The sequence below is a fragment of the Emydura macquarii genome, unplaced genomic scaffold (genome assembly GCF_026122565.2).
Source record: "Emydura macquarii macquarii isolate MOO-44397 ecotype Brisbane River unplaced genomic scaffold, CSIRO-AGI_Emac_v2 contig_3062, whole genome shotgun sequence".
Taxonomy (NCBI): Eukaryota; Metazoa; Chordata; order Testudines; family Chelidae; genus Emydura; species Emydura macquarii.
In genome coordinates, this window is record NW_027133199.1 from 2,842,717 (window position 1) to 2,860,746 (window position 18,030).

The 18,030-nt window shown below is 39.8% G+C and overlaps 1 protein-coding gene across 1 annotated transcript in view; it reads left to right on the top strand.

Annotated features, from left to right (window-relative positions):
• Window positions 1-18,030, top strand: part of FAM184B (family with sequence similarity 184 member B) — a 73,617-nt gene that overhangs the window by 19,154 nt on the left and 36,433 nt on the right. The window contains exons 2-5 of the mRNA XM_067530314.1: window positions 11,216-11,986; window positions 15,309-15,444; window positions 15,553-15,701; window positions 16,616-16,822. Of these exons, the coding sequence (XP_067386415.1) occupies window positions 11,216-11,986; window positions 15,309-15,444; window positions 15,553-15,701; window positions 16,616-16,822 (1,263 nt within the window). The remainder of the gene's footprint in view (window positions 1-11,215; window positions 11,987-15,308; window positions 15,445-15,552; window positions 15,702-16,615; window positions 16,823-18,030) is intronic.

An 18,030-nucleotide genomic window follows, 5' to 3' on the forward strand; every position in this document is an offset into this window, starting at 1 on the left:
TTTTCACACCTGCATATAAATGCGGGTGGATAAGAAGGAGAGTAGTTTCTTATTTAAATAATAATAGCCACAAGGCTGCTATCCTTTCAGCATTCAAATCCCCCCTGAATATTTGCTTTTGCTGTGATTCCAACAAGAACCTAACCAATAATTGATGGCAAGATTGATAGATGGTTTGAGATAATTTATATATTGTATCTCCACATTTTCCCTCACCCTCTGTTTATTTGTTTAAGCCTTGATCATGCAGATAGTCAGGTATGATTAACTTTGTGTGCAATGCACATGAATTGAGTTCAGTAGGATTGTTCATGTGTGAAAAGTTACCCACACAGATAAGCATTTGCAAGATCACGCAAGCTTAGATCATAAGTCCTTGAGGCAGAGACTTTGGATGGGGTTTGTTGGTCCCTGAAGAATACTGCAAAGTTCACAGCAGAGTAGGGACTAAGCAGTGGGGCACTAGCCTTGTAATGCTTGCATAAAGGATTGGGAGGCTCTGATGAGCCTCCTAAGGGGACCTGTTGATCTATCTGTTTGTCTGTCTATATAGATTTTTATACTGACCTCCCTCACTGGGAAATGGGGTAGAAGTATATGTGGATACAAGGAAGGAATGTGAATGCAGCCCATGCCAAGAAAGTCATACAGGGAAAAATGGAAGTAGGTAGATAGACTGGCAGAGTGAGCTGAGATCAGATGGATAGATGTTCTCCAAGAAGGGAACTGTCTCATTTATAGTGACTCAAAAATTAAATGGAAGGGAGGAATTTGAATGAGACAATACCCTTCTTGAAGAGTTTTGGTGAAAGGAGAGGGAAAGGTGGGAGATACAAAGGGGGGAGGAAAATGGGAAGAAGAGAAAGGAGGAGGAGCGTTTAAAATAAATATGATGTAACAAAATTCTCACTGAGGAAAGACCCTTCCCAACCATATAATACTTAAGGAGCCCCCCTGTTAATTTGTGTCACATGGTGGGCTGGTCCCTTTAAGGGAATTTGGGCTCAGCCTCACCTGTACCTGATTTACCTCTCAGAGCATGTACCTCTGAGAACCCAGACCTGCTGGAAGCTATAAGGTAGCATGTGGTGGGGGCAGCAGAGCTACTAGGAAAAGCTGTGTGCTGAGTAGAAATCTAGCAGTGGGTCATATGACAAAAGGAAGCTGGTGGGGATAGCTGGAAGGATAGTAGCTTACAGAGGAAACTCCTAGGTAACCTGTGGTGATCCCTGAGGGACTTTTAATTAAGGTTCCAATTTCTTGAGGCTGAATTACAGAAGTTCAGTAGTTGAGTAGTGGAGGGGGCCATCATTGCAGATTAAGTGAAAATAGAGTGAACCCTAATATGGGGAGGGGGAACATCAAATTAATTCACTGTTTACTAAGTTTTCCTTATTAAAAATAAACCCAAACAGTCATTAAATCACCAAACTTATGTTTGTATAAAAATACATATTATTTTGAGTTGCTTCAAAAGCAAGTACCCATATTATATCAGTAAATCAGTAACTTTGCCACTTCCCATCAAAGTGCTCTACAAATATTAATACACTTGGGGTTTGTCTGAACACAAAAGCTGTATTACTTTACCAGTAGGCTCCACTACAAAGTTTTGCTGGCATAGCTATGGTGGCTAGGAGTGTGGAAAAAAATCGACATAGCTGTGCCAGCAAATCCCCCCAATGTAGAAGCAGTGTCTCTGGGGGAGGTGGCTTAGCTATGCTGGCAGAAAAACTCCTGCTGGCATATGAGGGGAGCAGAAAAAGGTGATAGCCTCTTTAGGGACTGGAAATGTGTGTTTTTTGCTGTTTGCACAGTTAAACTTGGTTCTGTATCCCCTCTCAGTCCCCTGACAATGCATGTGAAACATTAAATTATCTTCCTTTCCCTCCTCTGTTAAAGATCAACAATAAAAAAGTTGTGCTTTACAATTCATCACTCTCTATTTCTTGAGAGCAAGAGGATGAGCAGTAAGGAAAGGTGTGGGGAGGAGCGGGGGGAGAGGAGGGGGGCAAGGAACTGATTGGGTGGGGGATGGGTTGGAGATGGGACAGGAAAGCACAGCACAGATAAGTGGCACACATTACTGTTCTCATTGCAAAAATGGGTTTTTAATGCTTCCCTGAGATGCAGTGCTCAACGGTTGGCTCTCAGCATTGCAGTGGCATCTGGCTGCTCAAAGTTTGCGGCCAGCCTATCTGCCTCCACAACCCAACCCAACTGCAACTTCTCCCTTTTTGTCTCACAGACATTATGGAGCACACAGCAGGCAGAGATAACTATTGGGATGTTTCATTCACTGAGGTCTAACCTAGTGAGCAAACTGCACCAGCGCGCTTTTAAACGTTCAAATGCACATTTCACCACCATTCTGCACTTGTTGAGCCTATTATTGAAAGGCTCATTCTCGCTATCCAGGTGCCTGGTGTAGGGCTTCATTAGCCAGGGGACCAAGGGGTAGGCAGGGTCCCCCAGGATCACTATTAGCATTTCAGCATCGCCAATAGTTATTTTTTGGTCTGGGAAGAAAGTGCCTGCTTGCATCTTTTTGAACAGACCTGAGTTCCTAAAGATGCACGCGTCACGCGTCAACCACCCCACACAAGTCACACCTCCTAGATCAGCCTTGACTGTTGGAAGCCAAGTATAATTTATTTAATGGAAGGTATCATGCCATTGTGTGCTACATATGCATTACAGAAGCTGCAGTGCTTTTACAATGAAACAATGCAGACGCTTTTGGTTTTAGTCTAATTCCAGATGATTAAAGAGTTTATTTGTGTATATTAAACCCATCAGTTCAACTAAATTCAACTGCAAAATAATCTGTATCTGACTTCAGTGACCATTTTTTTACGTAGGATTTAGCTTGGTAAATATGTTGAGGCTCAGTTTGATTAACCACAGTAATTACTAGAGCAAAGAAGAGGAAATATATTTCATTTAAAGATTAGACAAGCTGCTTTTTCTTCCACTTTCATAGTACTTGAGTTATTGTCAAATGAATTCAAATTAGTTTGGATAAGGGCAGTGTCACATGAATTGAAACCTGGCTTAAGAATTGTAAACAAAAGGTGATGATAAACAGCTACATATCAAATTGTAAAGAGGCGGATGCTGCAGGGCTCTTGCCTTATTTAACTTCTTAACTAATTATATGGAAATGAGAGTAAACATGTTAATAAAATTCACAGATGATATAGGTCATGAGGAATTGCAAACACCAGTGAGGAAAGAGAAATAAAACAAAGAACTGCAGAGGAGGAAATATGGACAGAAAGCAACAAAACTGGATTCAACTTGGAAAACTGCACACTAGCACATGTGGAGAAAACTACTTCAGAATGTGGATATTGAATGGGAAGGAAAAACCTGGAAAACTGTAATATTGAAAAAGATCTGGAAGGAAGGAATCAAAAAGCTGCTCCATAATGGTTTATATGTAGGAATCCTGCACTGGCAGAGGTATTGAATAGATGGCTAATAGGTATCCCTAATATCTGAGTCCAGTTCCTACCCTACTTTACATTGTGGAAAGGGCTCCATAAACCCTACTGGACCACATGGAGTGGCTGCACACTGGACTGCCTAAATCCTCAGTGCACAAAAGTCACAGGAGGAAACCATGATGAGGAGATGAGTGGAGAACTCCAGCTTCCTGCCCCGGAGAAGTCATCCCTCCCTCCTGATCTTCCCTCTCTGTAGGACTTTCCTCCTGCTCCTCCGGAAGAGAGAAGAACCAGAGCTTTTGTTTAAAAACAGATGCTTATTGTGCAGGGGGAGCTGTTTGTGAGAGACGAGGGAAGCGCTGGGATTTCTCTTTCAGTCTTTTCTCACTCTGAATCTCACGTAAACTCCCTTGCTGATAGTTCCATTTCAGAACTGTGAGCAAGGAATTCTTTCTTCTTTAAGATTTCCCAGCTAACTGTCAATCATCCATGAAAGGCCCCCTCCTTGGGTCCTGGTAAGGCACTACATGTGCCCAAAGTTATGGTAGGTAGGATTTGTGACTCTACTCTGGACATGAAGAGGAGCTAAACATCATCACACATCCCCACAGGCTAATCCCACCCACACAATATGCATTCAGGTGGGCTGTGGAGTGTCACAGGGCTCTGTGACAGAAATTCTACAATATATTTTTCCTTTTCTGAAGTTATTTGGATACTGTACTGGTGCCTTTTCCACCACTTCCCCTGTCCCTGGAAACTTAAAAGTACCCCTACTGCAGTACATTTTTACTTTGCAAATTCTTAAACTGCCTGAGCAGCTATTTCCAATTCAGGGCAAATTTAGCACACGGCTATATTTCACAAAAGAGACATCCAGTTGGCTTCACTTTTATTCATAGACCTTAATGTGATTAGCAGAATGATAGAGTGCTGAGTACATAAACAACTTGGGTTCTGTGTGTCCAATATTAATCTTAGGAGTACAGGAACATTTCAGCTCAGATAAGCAAAAAGAGCACAGGAAGGAGAATGTATGTGCCTGCCAGGTTTCTAGGGCACTTTAGGTGAGCTAAAACATTTTAATTTCATTTATAAAATTTCAATTGAGTGCCAAAAAAAAAAAAAAAAGCGGGGGGGAGTACTCTTCCCCTTCCCCCATCTTTCCAAAATCTTAGCAAGAACAAGCAGGAGGCATCATCTAGGCAACAGGCACACCAAAAGAGAGTGAAAAGTAATCTTGAGCAAAGTATTTGATGCTTAGAATATCTTATTGCACCTCTGCTGATAGTATTATTGATATCAATATACAGCACAGGCAGGAGAAAGGGGCATACGTTGGATTTTCCAGGATATAAAGTCACATAATTTGATGGTGAAATTTTGCTAAAATAGTTTTAATAATATGTTGGCTGATGGATAATGGCTTGATATAAAATTGCTTCGCTATGTGCTGATAAATGGAAGTTAATACCACTAAGATTAGTGTTGATTCAAGATAACATTAATGGACTATCATGGCACAGTTATATCTACAGTTAGCAAGTAAGTCAGCCACGAGCTGTGGTCAGAGAGTGAACTGTGTTTGTTTTTTATATACAAGTGGAATTGTACTTTACAAGATCTTTCTCATGGATGTTGTGGCAATTGTGACTTGAATTTATATAATCTTTCAGCCTGCACGCAACTCTTGTGACATTTGATAACTTTTCCAGTAGCCCCAGCTGTTGGAATCAAGAGATTTCAGGAGAAATAAAACAAGTTTCTTGCCCTCATGGTTACAGAGACAAACTTGAAAACATGACCTGAGTTGGTCCTAAAGGCTCAGAACCAGAAGGCAAGTAAAAAGCACCCCAAATTTTTTATATTTTTTTTAAAAATGTCATGACTTTTTAGTCAGTCTCATGGTTTGGAGGGCAGACTCATGGTTTCTGAATGCTTGGGGTTGACAATACTTCAACGACCCCAGTCCTGCAAATACAAATGTGAGTATACAAATACAAATCTTGCAAGTACACATTTTACTGTCATTCAGTAGGCATGATGTTACCTATGGATACAACTGCATTGCAGCTTAGAGCATGTTACACAGCTCTCTTTAGCACACTAGCTTGAGTGGAGCTAGTGCATGTCTGTCTCTCTGAGCTGGGAAGGACCCCCCCCCAGCTGCAGCGTAGATGTATCTCATGTGTGTGTCTTCAGGTTCTGAGCCAAAACGCTTTACAAATGTTGCAAAGGAATTGTACTGAATTACAGACTATAGGCCAGTGAAGTGACATTTGGATACACCAGGTCTGAATTTGCTCCTGTATGTATATAAAACCAATTTCACTCACCACTGAACTGCAATGATGTGGACTGAGGTGCCCTTCCAGATTGAAATTAAGAGAAGGCTTAACAATGCACTGCAGCACCACCCAATATACTAAGGCAGGAAGTTAAGAATTCCTCCTGATGATGTCAAAGCCCTTTACAGGGCTTGAATGTATCCTCACAGCACCACGTGTGAGGAAGCGAAATCTTATCCCTGTTCTACAGATCAAGAAACTGAAGCAAAGTAGTACAGTGGCAAATCAGGCCTCAGAACTTCTGCATCTCAGGCCTGTGCCTTAATCATTAGACTATCTTCCCTCAGCTCAAATATGAAGAAAAAATATGAAAAAAGGATGCCTATGTGGACATTATTAAAATATTTATTTGGGGTACTTGTGAATTGTATTAGCTGGTTTTGTTTTGTACATTTATATAGTTATAGCTGGAAAAAAGGGAGAGGCAGACAGAGCCTGTCGTTTCACCAAGGGAGACTTTGCTTCAAAACTCATTGTATTATTTTTGGAAAGGAGCTCCTTTCAGGCTGATATGATGAAATATCCTGCTCTCCTGTAATCTGTAGACAATGCAGAGTTCATGGAGACAAACTTAGCTGCTGTTGGGGGAGATGAGAGACGCTATCTCTGCTACTGGAAATAGAGATGATGCAGTCACCTAGCCTCAAAAAGCAGATATCTAACTAGTTAGCGCTTTAATTTTGTCCCCTCCCCATGCTGTGAAGAGTTTGCATTACTCTGTAAATACGCGTCTGGTCTAAACTGGTATATTTTCCTGACAGGTGCTAGGCATGTGTTAACGAACATATTTAGGTTTGGTAGAATTCAATTTGTGTGTGTGTATTATATTACACACACACACACACTATCTTTAAGGATTTTTTCTGTTTTCATCAATTTAAAGTTTCACAGTTGTGGCAAATTATGGGGGATCAGACAATAATTATTGAATGACAATAGATGTTAGGATTAAAAAAGTTAAAGTTTTATAACTGTTAGAATACAAATGGTCAATGTCATAGATCAAAATACACCAAGTAAATCACCTTACATCAAACTCTAATAAGTTCTCAGGCAGCATTTTTCGTACTTTGCCTATCTGTGTAGTTTGATTATTAATCAATAGAAATATTTTTCATCAGTTCCTGTGTGTACACTGAAATCGACATTTAGTGACATTTAGCAACAAAAATTTAATCCTTTCAAGTCCAAAAACATATTTTTGAATGCTGATTGTCTGTAGTATCAAAATCACTTATGATTTTGTTTTCCTTTGATTCTCATCTCTTTCCTAACACCTCACTCTGACACCTTTTATCTAGCTAATGAAGCAACATGCTGGAACAGCTCCTTCAATGGTGGCATTCAGGTTTCTACAAGAATAATGTGCCTGACACTTCTCTGTAAACACAAATCAGGCTTTTTTCCACAGTGAGCCAGTTAACCCTATTTCCACGGGTGAGGTGAAAATTGATTTTTCTTTTAATTACTATTTTTAATTACCAGATTTAACAACAGAAAACAAATGATTCAAAGAATTCAAATAATAAAGTGGGAGTATTAAAGTTTATTATCCACTGCACTGATAATGCGTTGGTGTACACTGTGTGCCAATATTTTTACCAGTATGACATCTAACTCTGCTCAGTTGCAGAAAAATAGGGAAGAAGTTTCCTAGTGCACACATAACTTTGGAAAATTGATATGGCAGCAGTAGCCTAGGTATTATGTGGTGATTCACAAAACTATATAATCATCTCTCCAGGTCAAGGTGATTTAGTCTCTTTGCTGTCACACTGATTGGCTATTTAAGGTTGCCTTTGGAAACCACTTAAACAGCAACTAGGATGCAGCAGCACAGCTTCTCAGAGGCCTACACAAGGTTAGCTGATGATACCTTTGCTCCTTAACTGCACCTGGCTGCTTATAGTTCAGCAATTATGCTTTAGTGTGTTCCTTCTGGTATAGTGAGCTATAAATAATAGGATCAGTCCACCTGACTGTTTCCCATAGCCTCTATGACAGCATTTTTGATGGACTGGGTTACAGCATCTCACAGTGAACACAGAGGTTTCTCCATCAAGAGCCCATGACTCTAGAATTATTTTTCTGTGGCAAGGCTAAAATGGTTTTTTATTTCCTTTTTCAGTTTATCTATGTGGGTTTCTTTTGCTGGGTTTGGTTTTATATTTTTTGTGTGTTCTAAATTATTAATTATTATTATTATTAGAATTGGAACATTGTTGTCAATTATATTTTTGTTAAGAGGCTTAGATGTCTTTGGGCATTAGCACTCAATAAAAATTGATTATTGTTTTCTTCGTTAGGTGAGATTTTAACTGTTTATAAGACTAATGGCTTAAATTTTATAAAAGGACTAATGATTTTGGGCATCCAATCTGAGACTCATTTTCAGAAAGTGCTGATCACTTGTCCTCTGAAAATCAATACCCTTTAAGTCATTTCATGTTGAGTATCCAAAAACTGAGGTACCCATAAGCACTAGTCACTTTGAAAATTTAGGCCCTTAAACCTAACAATATTTAAATAAAAAATGATACTTACATGGTGGTTCTAGTCACCAATAAAAGACAGGATACTAATCATTTCTAAATAGCCAAGATCGGTTGATAAGCCATAGTCTCCTAGCCTTTTTAGACAAGTGAACCAACCAAGGCTTTGCCTGTTCCTACTAGTGCACGTTGACTCCCATTCCTTTGTTTCTGCTCTTACCTTCAGTGGAATTTGGGTTCCTCCAGAGCCCAATTTCACAATAACCAGTGGAGGCCAAGAAGTAGCCAAAACTCAACTGCAAGCAACAACACAACTGAATAGGAGACAAGTAGTGGTGGCATACTAGAATTCAGCCCTGGGAATCAGCATTAAGATGTAAGCAGAAGTCTTGACCCTGTTAATTGAAGGGTTACCTGAACAACTTACTGGTCGTTACCAAAGCACATGAATGGAATAAATCCCTTTCCCCATAATCTTTTTGCAGAAGACTTTGATAATACTTTAATTATTGATAATAATAAACTAGGTTCCAAGACTGACTAAGGTTAGCACTTTCAGAGGAGAAAAGCATCTGCTCAATTCTTCCAAGCATTTCTATTTCATTGCAAAACAGTTAAAAATAACTGGAGAATTAACAAGATGTAATACAAGGCTAAAATATAAGTCTAAATGGAGATAATGATCAAAAGACTTTTGGCTGTTGGCTTGTTTGGCTCTGGGAACGTGATGCTATCACTGTTGTCTGTTGTCATATATTTATCCAGAAATGTACTTAGGTACTGCTGTACTTGTGTTATTTTTTATTAAGTCTCCTCTATTTACTTTAATATTAGCAGGGCATTCTGCAACATGTCTGTTTTTTGGGTTTTTTTTTTTTAAATAGATGGCTGAAGTCTGAAATCCAATGTGTGAATGTCATATATATATATAAAATAGTACTATGGATAGCCCAGAAAACTCTTACACATGACCAGACAGACTCAATGTTTCTAACAAAACATCAGGAAGAAATCTGAATATATCCTTAAGGTGTGCAAAATATAGGCCACAGACCTGCAGTTTTTACTCATACAAAACTGCTCTTGATCTCTCAGATGATGTTTTGCCTGAGTAACAACCAAGGATTTCAGGACTGGGATCATACTGGGATCAAAGAGTTGGATGTGATCCTGACTTTATATCCATGCATTTTAAGCTATTGTTTGGTGGTCAAAAGCCCATTTGGAGTCTTTCCATTGACCCCAGAGGGCTCTGGTCAAGCCCATGATCTCTAGCATATCTTTTATGTAGTTATCAGATATTTATGTAGAGCTATGAGCTTTGTATCTTTGATATGAAAAATAAAAGCAGGAAATTCCAGGCTTATATCAATATATTAATCAATATCCTGCTTGGGTTTTGACAACTGTCTATATTTTTATGCCATGACTAAGTACGAACATGCTTAATGAGAAAAGAAAGCCTATTCACAAAGGGATCCGGAAACAGCCAGGCCAGAGTAGACCAATGGTCCATTTACACCGGTATTCTGTCTCCGATAGTGCCAGAAGCTATACACGTGTCTCTTAGCCAATAAATACAGAAAAAGGACCTGCTAATAAATAGAAAGAAAGCAAAAAAATCTATGGAAAAAATTATAACCAGACACCTGTATCTGATTAACATAGATGTCACCTATAGGGCTTTTAGTGGGAGGACATATGGGTAATAAATAACCATGTCTGTGTTTCTGTAGTATATGTTGGTAGTAGCACAGTTCAATACTGATTTTTATATATTTGAAACACAATTACATATGCATTAGTCTTAACAAATTCATCTTGCTCAATCCGTCCAGAAAGCCAATAACAGTAAATAACATGAGTATGCCTATGCATAAATTTTACATACCACAGGATGACTTAGAACATCACAAGGGATTTTGAATGTGTTAAAACAGTCTATTTGACATTTACGTCAGTGGATGTTATTAACAGTCCTGGGATACGTCAGAGCTTGAAGCAGAAAATAAAGAAGAAAACATTTATAAGAATCAGTTATATCCCACAGGCCTGATCCTGGTCCCTGAAAATCAATGGCAAAATTCCCATTGACTTTGTTGGGAATGAGATTAGGCTTCAAATATCTCTTCAAAGATAATAGTAAATATTTTGCAGTCAGCCTTGCAAGCTAATCATGGAAATTTACCAGCTCAGGCAAAAATTCTGTCAGCCTACCCTTCATTTCAACCCACTGTAGCTTTTTAATGGATATTTGAAAATGATAATAATATTTTGTATGTATAACAATATCTTTCATATGAAGATCTAGATATGCTTTAAAAATATTGATGAAGAATTATAACAGCCCTGTGAGAGAAGAATTATTACTCCCCATTTTACAGACTTGGAAAAGTAAATTTTAGAAAGTTTAAGACTAGCAATTTTAAAAGTGGCCACTTACTTTTCAGCTATTGGATGCTCACCTTGAACCAGCCAGGAACTGATTTTTGGCAGTGCTGAGCAACCACAGCTTCCACTGACCTCAAATGGATTTGTGTAAACTTAGCACCTCTAGAATCAGTCTTGTGTTTTGAGTTAGTTACAGTGGGCACTCCTGAAAATTTTGGCCTAAGTGACTTGCCAGAGTTGTCTGAGGAAATATTTGCGATAGTCCAGAATGGAGCCTATATCTCCTAGCTCTCAGTCTCATGTCTTAACTTCAGGGTCATCTTTCCTCCTTTCACTCATGTTACTTTCTAAGTTGTGCTTGAGGTGTGTCTGCCTGTTGCTTGCACTTTTTTTCCCCATGCTAATGAGGAACAATTTTCATTTAACTGTAGTGATCAACATCCTAGAAATGAATTTAATACAGTGATAAATCCAATGGCTGAATCTTTAATATCATCAGTTAAAAATATTGAAATTTTCTATTTTTGGTCTGTAGGTGATATATGCTTTGAACACTAAAAATGATGAGCATGAGGCCAGTATACAGGCTCTTAAAGAAGTCCATCAAGAGGAAATTCAGCGCATCCTTGCTGAGACAAGGGAAACCATTCTCCAATATAAATGCAAAGTAGGAGAAGAGCAAGAGCTACGAAAGCATATTCAGGCCCTTGAAGATACATTGGAGCAACACAAGAGGCTAACGGAGGAAGCCTTAGCAGAATTTACCACATGCAAGAAGCAGGTGGAAGAAAAGGAGCTCAGAACAGAGGCAAAACATGCTGAAAGGATTATTACCCTTTCCAAGGAGATGATAGATATGAAGACAGACTTTGAAACCAAGCTACAACATTTTAACCAGGAGTCCGAGAGCCTGGTAAATGAATGCAAGCCATTTAGGCAAAAGAAATTGGATAAAAAGGAGATAATAGATGAAAAACGCAGTGTAGAGTTGCAGGCTCTAATTAATGAAATGGAAATCCTCAAGAGGGAGAACCGGAAAATAACTGAAGACTATGCTCAGAAAGCCAACAAACTGCAAGCCTCCTACAAGAAAGAAAAAGAGACTTTGAAAAAGACCATCCAGCAATCAGTGGCAGATGCACAGAAACAGTGCCAGCAAAGAGAAATGGAGCAAAAGAAGAGCTCTGAAGCCCAGGAAGCTGCTTTGCTGCAGCAGGTGAAGAAGCTGGAGGCTGACCTGGAGGTGAAAGGCCAGAAGATAAATGAGTTGAAGAAGCATTCCCAAAAGCTGAAGGAAAGGATGCAGGTAGAATGTGAGATGCTGATTCATCTGCCTATAAAGTAGCAAATTACTAAGTCTTTAAAATTCTGTTTCATAATAGTTTTTTTTCCCTTTCTATAAATAAACCCTTTGAGTCAAATGCTTTTTAAGCACTAGAGAATTTAACAGATCTCAGAGGGCAAGGGGGAGAAACCTAGTGATAAATTGTTGAGACAGAGTTTCAGAGACAATTAAGAGTCCATGGGGGAGCTTCCAGGAACAGCAGCCTCTCTCTAAGCTGTAGATGAGGCAGAGGAGGAGAGAGGTGGAACTTGTGTCTTGACTGAAAACTTATCCTCCCTTTTGCTACAAGGTGAAGCAGGCAGCAAATAGGCAATAATGCTGCCAAAGTGTGGGATGGCTGCTGTGTGTCATGTTATCCTCCCACCCCTCTGGCCATCAGCAGCCCATTCACTCCAATAGAAGGTGTATTCTTGGGTAGAGAGATTAGCTAGCAAGACAGCAGGTTGAAGATCAGCTTCTTTATGTTGTATGTTCCTATAGTCCTGGCCCTTAACTTAGGTAGCATTTAATAAAGTATGTATCTTGGAAAATTCTAATATGATGATGATTATAATAGGCCAGATCACTTTCCCAGTGGGGAAAAATCTGTGGTAGGGACTAAGAAGGAGAAAATCTGGAAATCTTGAGGATCCCCCTGCAGAAATTCCTCACACTGTTCTCTGGGAGGTGGCAGAGTGTACCGTCTGTCAAGGCCCAGAAACTCACAGATTCCCACTGTCCATGGGTGGCCAGGGCCAGACACAAGCAGCTCCTTTCCCCCAATGAAGGTCTCATTCCTGGGACCCTCCACTCCCTCCCCACTGCCTGGCAGCACAGCGTACGCTGCACAGACATGGGCTCCTCTTCAAAAGTGGATCCCTGCTGGGGAGGGAGCTTCCAGGAAAAAAATGAGACAGCCTCAGACCACCTCACCTGTTCTTTGTGAATTCCACAAGACCTGAGGGGGAATAGGTCCAGACTCCACTCCCACACACTCCTGAGAAGGGGGGAGGGTAATGCCACAGAGGTGGGTAAGCCCTTCTGTCACACAGGGTGGGGGGATCTAGATACAAACTCTGCTTCAGAAAGGTACTTAAGCACGTAGCTAACTTTAAGCAAGTAAGTAGGTCCCATTGAAGTCTGCTTAAAGTTTGTCTGCTTAAAGTTAGACACCTGTTTAAGTACCTTGTTGAAGCTGGGGCCCAGAAGGCATCCTCGGTGTGTCATTCCTTCCTCTCAGTATAGCTAACTACATGTATTTCTTTTGCACAAGAGCCACAGGAAGGGTTATGACTTTGAGGCTGCCCCAGGCAAAAACACACCCTTTTGTCCGGGGGTGCAGTTTCTCTCAAAGCTCCATCCCCTGCTTATCTGGTGACCCCTGCAGAGCTCCCCTGCATGCAACCTGCTTACTTGAGCTGTGTGCAGGGTCCCGTATCTGTTCTTAAGAATGTAATATTTCAAATTTTAATGTAGTTAATTAATTCTTAATTTACAGCTGCTAGTTGGCCTGTAGCTAGGGTTGCCAGCTAGCCAGTATTTGACTGGCCTGGCTGATTTTTTTTTATGGATTTTCCAGTTGCCAGAATAATAATTTAATCTGCCAGGTTTTTTTTTTAACATGGGCTAAAGATTTGCATTATCATCACAATATACTGGCATATCTAATGTTAAAAGTTTCTGCGTCCAGCTAAAGATGCTGCCGTGTTCCCAGTTCCACAATTTAAGCAATAACAGATCAAAACTGTTGAAAATACAGCAGCTGTCTGCCCACCACCACACCTATGTTTGAGAGAGGGCTTGAGTCCCGGGAGACTGAGGAGACTTGCGATTGTTAAGTGATAACAGCAAAGTTATCAATCTTATGTATATGTGTTATTTCTCTAGATAGTATAAGTGGCTGTTGAAAGAGGGGGTTGTGGAGTTGCCTTGTGGTTAGGGTTGCAGCAGGCTTGCCTTATAGGGGTGGAGGTGCCAGGTTTCTTTTGCCTTTCAAAGGTGGTAACCCTACTTGTAGGATGCAAACCCCGATTTGGCAAATCACTTAAACTGAGGACATGCTTAATCTTAAAAAGCTGCTTAGTCCCACTGAAAATTAAGCATCCGCTTAAGTACTTTGCTAAATTTGGGTCTTGCCGAACTAGCTAATCTGGAAGAGGCAGAAGTTGAAGGATAGAGAAAACACTTACTAGAAGTTGGTCCCAGTTATTAGGAATAAAGATATAGTGATTATACACTTAAAAGGGCAAGTAAAAAGACTTTTCATGCTACTATTGCATGTGTATGTATTGTGCCATGGCTCGTGCATATTATATCATGCAACCATCTTCTATCTATTAGTTTTCCACATACCGTAATATTTTCTGTATTGCTAGAAACTGTTTTAAATGTAAGAAAATGCTGTGTTTCTGTCATGCAATAAAAAATGAAAAACTTATAAATGAAAAAGGAACTGGAGGTGTTGAGGTAGTTTCAGGTCTTTCGCTTTTTGCTTCTGATTTTGGTATCTGCTGAGTAGGGCTCAGATTTAAATTACATTAGGAAGATCTGTTCTCAGGGCCAGATCCTTAGCTTATGTAAATTGGTGGTGGTCTTTTGAAGCCAGTGGGGCTATGCTTATTCACACCAGCTTAGCCTCTTAGCTTGAGTGTTTAAAGAAGAACTCTCAGTCTGGGGTAAATTTGGGGAAAAAAAGAGAACAGTTACACAAAATGTAGTGTCCAATATTTTGCTAATTTTGGAAATATTTGTTTTCACATAAAAGCTCTCCTTCATCAGGTAGCTTTTTCTACTGTCACATATTTATGACTACTTTTCACAAACAAATACAAGATGACAGACTGGGAAGGAGAACATTTCTTTAGTCACGAATATCTCTGATCATTAGCAAATATGGGCAAGGAAAGCTATTAAAATGCATTAAACATAAAAGGAAAAGAAGGTTTAAATATGATGAATTTTCTATTTTTTCCCTCCGTGTATGACAAGTACTTGGAGACCTTTGAATGAAAGGCACCATATTAGTACAAATTTATTATTTCAGAGCCAGTGCATGTGTGATGACAAAGAGTGAAGCTGGTTTAAATAAAGTTCTAATCCACCCAATATATGTTGGAGATATTACAGAGCTTGAAAGAGGTAGAACTAACTAGCTTACCTCTATATTTCCAAGTGTCTGAGACATCACTCTATAGTAACTTTGGATGATTGTTTAACTTTTTAATGGTGACTTCTGCACTTAATAAAATGGACTGTATGCAGAAAAAAAAGAACAGATCCACAGTGATATCATATGATATTTTAGGACTTGGAAATACAACTTAAGGAGTCACAACAAGAGACTCTGGAGTCCAAAAGCACAGTGAAAAAACTGGAAGAAGAACTGACTGTAGTCAAAGAGAGGCTCATGTTGCAGGAGAATGAAATATTGAGTAAAGCAGGTAAGATGCTCATTAATGTCATTGTTAAATATTTCCCCTTGCTAGTCGTTCACATTGTAAACTCCCAAGTGATGTACGTTGTTTGAATTGTAAATCTTGCAACCACAGAAGAAATGGAAACTGTTCTGAATTTCCAAAGCAAAGCTGAGAAAGAAGTAGATGAATTGAAGAATCAAATAATGCAGATGCAGCAAATAACCTCCACCAAACAGAGCCAAACCAAGAAAGGCAGTGAAGACACACAGGGGCTTACACAGGTATTTACTCCCAGACCTCTTAAGGCATGGTACCCCATCTGTACCCCATCCAGGGTCTGATCCAAAGTGCATTGACACCAAGAGGGATTTTTTTTTTTTTTTTTTTTTTTTTACTTCAGTGGATTTTGGATTATGCATGTAGGACTCAGTCCTGCCAGGTATTTAATACTTGGCCCAATCCAGCAAAGCACTTAAATACACACTTGACTAGTTCGATTGACTTCACTTGGAGTACTCACATGCTTAAAGTGAGACTTATGCTTAAGTGCTTTTCTAGTTCAGGGCAGAGTGCTCAATACCTTGTAGGATCAAGTCCTTAAAGAGGGAGAGGACCAAAGGCAGGTTTCCTAAGGCTAAAATGCTGATTAATGTTAAAAAGGAAACCATTTGATTGCATTTAGAAGCTTATCAAGAAAAAATTTCAATAGCAAATTTAAACAGTAAGGAGTTTATAGACCCTAATAGTTCCCTGATCAAAATGCCTCTCACTGATTAATTACCCAATCCAAATTCTCTTTACCATGATCTGTTAGCTCCCCGTCTACTGGATTATTGCACCTGGACATTAGAAAAATACACCTGGCATGAGAAACATAGCAGGGGCCAAATTCATCCGTGGTGTATCTTTATGAAAGTGCAGTTGTCCAGGTGGGAATCTCTAATTTCAGAAGTAGCTCACCATATGAAAAAACATGAGAAGTTTGATTACAAGAAATGCATACAGGCCTGGAGCATTAAAAATCCACCGGAAGGGAATGCTTTTTTTTAAATTATTATTATTATTACAAGAACTCAGTGTTGTCTAATGGAGTTCACCTTGCAGGACAGGAAATCCCTTACAGAACAGGTGGACTGCTCAGGCTCCAGGACTTTACCTTGATTTTTTTATATTATAAGGCCACTGTATTTTATAGCCCATGGAAGCTACAGCTACTGAAATAGAAGATATGAAGCAACGACACAAAGAAGAACTTCACAAAATTAAATGTCAGTCAGATGAGGAGAAAATGCGTTTGAAGGAGCAGCTTGTGAAGGGGCTGGACGATCTTGTAAAGAAACACACAATGGAAATCAAATCTGCCCAAAACTCCATGGAAGCTGAAAGAAAAACATTGCAGAAGGTGGGGATGTTCTTCTATTAATAGATATTCTGATTCATCTGTTTTTAATCTCATTGGTCATAGTCATTTTAATTATTCTAACTGAAGGCACTTTGAGTTACCAGAAAACGCAAGGATTTTGTTCCCATGTTTCTGTTCTAAAAAGCAAACTGAGCTGATGTTTTTTCTGTGAAGCTTCACAGACCAAATGAATTTATCCTTGATGTGACTCTTGTGTTCTTTGGTAGCACCTATGCTTGAATGTCTTGCATGTGACACCAATGTGGTTAATGTAACATCCATCCCAAGGAATAAGGTACAGGGGTTATATGTTCCAATCTCAGATTTAAATTCATATGGATATTTGCTATTCAAAACTCATAGTGTTGATCTAGTTACTGCTTACACATTTTCCAAACACAGAGTCCAATCCTGCAAGATGCTGAGAACCTCCTGTAAAACAATGGAACGGAGGGGATTTCGTATCACACAGCTTTGGGTCCAGGGTGCAGTTGCACATGTCAGATGTTGCTGCTGACTGCGGGAACCAGTGGCCACGCAGGCACAAATGAGAACAAATAAGCTGGTACTGATCTCCATACTTAATTCCAATCAGTAGGAGTAATTCTTATCTTCCCTCAGATCTAAACAGGTTGCCTTGGTAACACCAGCACTCATGGGAAATACTGTAGGAGTCTATACAGCACTTTAATTTAAATTGTTGGCGTGAATTGGCACTCACTTGCAAAAGAGATTCATCAGAAAGATGTTGTTTCTTGAGAAATAACTCTCTCTGGTAAATTCTGCCCTTGTGTCTGTGGGTGCAGCTCCCTTGAGTTCAGTGAATTTGCACATTGCAAGGACCTAAATACAGCAAAGCACCAGGGGCACCATTTAGCTAGGGCAGCGTGTGGTATTTGCCCTATTCTGATTTTTTTGTAATAACAGCTGGGAGCAACTTTCTTGGCTTCTCTTCCTCCCTCCCCTTCCCTCACCAGCCAGGACTCAGAGAAATGCAATGACTTTGCTTGCTCCTCTTCCCGCCTCCCTTCACTGGCCTAGTCTTTGCTCAGCCAATAAGAATGCAGCATGGGGCAGAACCAGTAGCAGGGCTGGGAGTCTCACACTACTGTTCAATCTTGAAAAAAACAAATGCGCTCAGCTGGGAGGAAGCAAGGCATGTGCTCAGCTGGGAGGAAGCAAGGCAAGCTCTCAGCAGGCTCTGTGCT